Genomic DNA, 5,326 nt, shown 5'->3' with positions numbered 1-5,326 from the left:
TAAGTCTTCGAAATCAAAAATAAACATCGTATGTTGTGTGGTGAAGTCACAATAAAACAGCCGCAAACTATGCTTTCAAATTCTATTCTCCTAAGATCGGGAACTTTACTTTTATAGCAACACCTTCTTCAAAGCTCGATATGGTGTGCTAAACGTTCTCTTCCCATCAACTTATGCATCTATTGTGTCCAAACCATTGAATCGAAAACACGACAAAACTCGTAGGCTCGGGATTAAAGATGGATCATTAGATTATATCGCCTTCTTTGCTTCTTACAATGCTAGTTCAATATATTACTCCAGCAATGCTATACAGCAGAAGGCAAATAAATTAACTGACTACATCAACAATCGATTACAACCCGATATGTCACAGATACAGTTTGGTTTCGGGAAATCTGGTACAATAACGTACCTCAATTCGAATAAACGCCACAAGTTGTTACGATGTTACGATTCATTCTTTGGATTGCATTAATAGCTCCTTAAGCACCAGTATAGACAATCCATTTTCCACTTTTTTATGAGTGCCTGTAACGAAAGAGTATCCATTAAATTCCAACTAGTCCGTAGTCTGTTGCTTTAAATTTTGTACAATATCATTCGTCCAACTATCAAAAAGTAGTACAACACGCATATCGATACGAATGCATATATCCACTGTTTTTTTTAAGTTAACTAGATAAAACGACATGTTGTCAGTGAACCGAGCGCTAAATGACACTGCATGCTAAATGTTCGAACAAAAGATCATAGGCTCCGAATCAAGCTGGCGATTTACACGACAGCATATGAAAAGGCTAGCCATACAGTTACAACCATTATGTTATTCAACCCAGACTCACATCCTTCATAAAATGATATGCGATCAAACATAACCTTTTTCTCTTGCCAATGTATAGTTACAGCTTAAAAATAAATGCATTTACGTAGCTATTTTGCGTCTTATAGTTCTTCTTCCATTTCTTCGTTACAGATGGTTTTACGTAGTTTGATGGTAGACTTTTGCTTGCTGGGCGCTCTTGTATTTTTCTGTCCTTTTTTTAATGACCCTTCTCAACCTCTGTTATTCATAAGAACAGCAACTAAAGTACGTAAGTTCATTTACTTGGCAATTTAATTGCTTGTTTGCGCGACATGTTTTTTCTGAATTTAAGGGCTTTTTGCAGCTTCACAATTTTATTTCCCAGGTGTTTACGCCTTAATGTTATCTTTTTTTATCGCTCTTTGGTTATCTTTTCTCTTACGATTTCCTATCTGAGTTTAGGTATACGTTCAATTTAGAAATTAATATGGTAAAAACGCAAAATACACTCTAACTCCTCCTCTCCCCACACACTAAACAAACATTGTTTTTTACAGAACCCTATATATAGAAACGTCATGATGTATATAGAACCCATAGCTTTATCTCATTTCAAAAGTCATCTCAAAATTTCAGACATTTGGTTTTTCGGCTGGTGAGTATAACAAAACTCGTCTAGCTTTCGAGTCGAAAATCAAGCCGTAACATAGACGTTCTCGGCGATAAAGCTGCTGTCAACTTGGGAGCTTTTTTTAATTTATCGTTATAGGAAACTTTGAGCCATAAGCTACTTTAGCCTTCAAAAAATATTAGTTCTTTTGAGCTTGTCAAAAAAATAGGGGTAAAAACTTCATATATACCCACCGGATGATTTGACTGCTCCATAACAAATTGAGCGCTGTCATGTATACGTCACCCATGGTTGGTGACATGTATAAACAAATGGATTAGCTCAAAAATGTATTGTTTACATGGTAAAGTTAAATACTGTCGAACAAATTTCACCGTTAATATAGTTTTTCAAAAAATATATTTTGGTAAAAATGTATTTAATTGTAAGAGGGTAAAGAGTTGTTGTGTGCGTTGCGTTGTTGAAAGAGAGGAGGTTGTTGGGTGGTGGAGGGCTTACATTTTGCTTAAACCTCTCTCCCCAATCATCAATCGGATTACAAAACGGGTTGTTGTTGATTTGATGGGGTTGTTGGGTGGGGGAGGGGTTGATATTTTGCATAAATCCCCACTCCCCTTCTCCCCTTCCTACTCCAACAACAACCAATCAGTTAGCAAACCAGCAATGCTGTGTGATAAGGGCTTAAATACATGAAAGCCATGGAAATTTTCCCGAAGACACAAGACTAGATTTGTAAAAAAGCAACTGTTTGAATACTGATAGGCATCATCGAAATTAAGTCAGGATAAAGTAAAAATTTAGAAACTTCATTGCTTTTATTTCTATTGACTTCTATGTTTTGAAACTCATATAATTTTATTTGCTAGTTGAATAAAAGTAAACAAGACAGCTTTGATCTAACCCATTTTTTAATATATGTAACCGTTCCATACGTCATATTGCCAGGGTCCTGTCGATAAATGGGGGGAGAGTATATATTGAGCTTATACCCAAAAACGATACCCAAGTTGACAGCCACGCGGTTTTTTGGCTTGCGGATAGAACAAAACTTGGCTTGCTTTTGAGACGAAAATCAACTCACAATACAGACTTACTCGGGGACAAAGCTCCTGTCACTTAGGAGCTTTGTAAAAAAATAATTACCAAAATAAAAGAGCTTTACGCGAGGTCATTTTTCTGGCTAATGCAGATTCATTATTCGCTGTTGTTGTGCACTCACTGGATAATGCTCTGTCTTACCGCTCTATTTTCTCTATTAGCCAGAAAAATGAGCTCGCGCAAAGCTCTTTTATTTTGGTAATTATTTTTTACAAAACTCCTAAGTGACAGGAGCTTTATCGTCGAGAACGTCTGTATTGCGGCTTGATTTTCGACTCGAAAGCAAGCCAAGTTTTGTTCTATCCGCAAGCCGAAAAACCGCGTGGCTGTCAACTTGGATCGAGGTGAGTAGCACATCGATAAGCGATTTTCTGACGTTTCCACTCGTTTCAAAGCCCCTCGCCAATAGATTTTGTGAGAAGCACACAATTTTGTTGACCGTGAAGCAGAAGAAGATCGAATCGAATTGAAGATTGAGAAGTTCGAATTTTATTGAAAGGAATGTACATAATATTCACACATTTGGCTGCCAATGGTTAAACTCTTGTAGTTTTAGATACAGCCATTCGCCGGGGCTATCGGTAGTTTGCAATTGAATAGCTCCATACAAACGATAATCATTGCTAAGTTCTCCTGTATCTACACCACAGTGTAGCAATTGAGCAAGACTGTTTAAGCTTCGAATCGATGGCCGGTCATTATTGTAGTTACCGATGAATGCTACTCCTATTGATCTGTCATTATGTCCTCGCAAGTGAGCTCCTGTTCTATGCCAGCCAATCCCCTCATACACATTACCCGCACCAATCAGAAAACTATCATATTCACAAAAAGGGTAAAGCCCAATTAACCAAAATTATTGTATTGTTTTTTATTGAAAATATATGAAGTTGTGAATAAGAAGGATGATCAACTTACTTGTATCCAATATCGCTCCACGTGTGCTTGGTTTGGTGAAAGGACTGTATACTGCGAACCATTTCTTTACATGAAGTATCAGTGGTACATTTTTCGGTAGCAGAGTGATGTATGATGACAGTAGCGACTGGTTTCAACTGATATGTAACGTTTTTGGACTTTGCAGCTCCCCATTGGACACGTTTTATGATATACGGGCATGTTTTTGATATCATAAAACCATCATCTTGGGCTAGAATGGCTAAATCATATAAAAAAGGGAGGAAATCTGTATGCTCTTCACTGCATTTGTTTTATATATCAACGATTCTTACCGTTTTGAGAACTATAAAACCATACTAGTCCTAACAAAAAAACGAAGTGTCTACAATCATTTGTCGAAAAGAAAATATTTATCATTTTCTTTAACCAGACGTGAATCGTGCGTATGGATTATGCTATACTGTCAACAATTATGAATGACTTTGAGCTACCCCCGGGAGAGCCACCAATGTTTATCAAAATATGGGCGCCCAAATGTGACGTTTGGGTTCTCTCACACCGCTCGAGTCTGCTGTATAATGGCGCGTGTCCACCTATCGGGCTAATCGAATGAGTTGCCCATCGGACCAACTGTTGACACATCAAATGTCAAAAATTTGTATGGAGTTGGCTTGCTGGTTTGGTCCGAGCAGTGGACACGCAAAACTTACGTGGTGCTCATTGCACTCGTTTGTATATTTAGTTTTTCTATCTAAAAAAAATCAATTAATTATTTCTCCTTTTGCTATGAAATAATAGTGTTATTGTAAATACAGTCCCGTTCAAAACTGTTTAAATTTGAAACTGTCATCGAGACAGCTCGACGATGTCCGATAGCGTAGGTTCACGACTCTGGAAAACACAAATTGGTCGCTCATTCTCATTCACTCAATTCTAGTCACTCATTCTTTTAGCTTGGTCCGAATGGTGGACACGCGCCATTATAAGTCACTCGAAAATTCTCTCACGTCAGTTGAGCGCCGGCTATCGAGGTGATTGGATGCACGTCGTCCGGTGCAAAAAAAAAATGCGTTATAAAATTCGATGCTCCGCCCACCGATTTTGAGTAGGGTCGTTGCATTATTTCTATGTTCTTCATTTTCGGTTCCTTCGCGCCTTGGGTTCTTTCCCTCCCCCCGCCGGCGTGTACTGTCCCACATGCTTTATCGATCCAGATCAGGATCAGACCTTTTTAACGCTTCTGATACATGGAGTTTTCATACACGTCCTTGTCACACAATCGAAGGGTTTCATTTCTTCGACTGAGAAAAATTTTCAAGCATGCCGATCATTCTGGCTCATGTAAAAGAATTATGCGTCCCATTCAGTCAAAACACGAGCGAGATCGCTGCACAAGATTTATAGCATGCCGTTTTGTTTAGCACATGCACCGCGGTTTCCCCCCTCCATTCGACGAGCATTTTACCTGAGCGTAAAAACATCACCAGAGAATAAGCCCATCGTTTGGCTCTCGCAAGCCATTTGCGTTGCACTCTTTGATTCGGCTGTGCGCTGTCGTAGGGTGAACCCTTTGTTTATTTAGGTCTCGACCCGCGCAGGCCGTTCTACCTGTGTTTGGGTTGCCCTTACCTTTTTCGCCCACGTTGACAGTACCCGTGCAATTGCTACTGCTATTCAATTTGTGATCTAATGTTTTATGATCAGCGATCGCATGTGGACAATGATTACGGTACAGGCATGATATTTTACCAGCGGCATAGACCAAAACTCGTATGAAATGCAAACCGCAAACCATATCGTCATTGGGATTCTCAATCTAACTCCCTTGATTTGTATCTATGAAATGATAGTAAACAAAATAACACTCGTGTTTACTATCAGCGGTGCAAACG

General features: G+C 38.9%; 1 protein-coding gene across 1 annotated transcript; it reads right to left on the bottom strand.

Moving 5' to 3' along the window:
- Positions 1-3,048: 3,048 nt before the first annotated feature.
- LOC128728593 (peptidoglycan recognition protein-like) lies at positions 3,049-3,849 on the bottom strand. The gene is made up of 3 exons (XM_053822220.1): positions 3,767-3,849; positions 3,453-3,693; positions 3,049-3,349 (listed from the first exon to the last, which is right to left on the bottom strand). The coding sequence occupies exons 2-3, from the start codon at positions 3,665-3,667 to the stop codon at positions 3,049-3,051; spliced, it is 516 nt and encodes a 171-aa protein (XP_053678195.1). The 5' UTR covers positions 3,668-3,693; positions 3,767-3,849.
- Positions 3,850-5,326: the final 1,477 nt, after the last annotated feature.

This window comes from Anopheles nili, chromosome X, assembly GCF_943737925.1.
Source record: "Anopheles nili chromosome X, idAnoNiliSN_F5_01, whole genome shotgun sequence".
Lineage (NCBI taxonomy): Eukaryota > Metazoa > Arthropoda > Insecta > Diptera > Culicidae > Anopheles > Anopheles nili.
The sequence above is the reverse complement of the archived record's forward strand: the minus strand, read 5'-3'. Positions and strand labels throughout refer to the sequence as shown.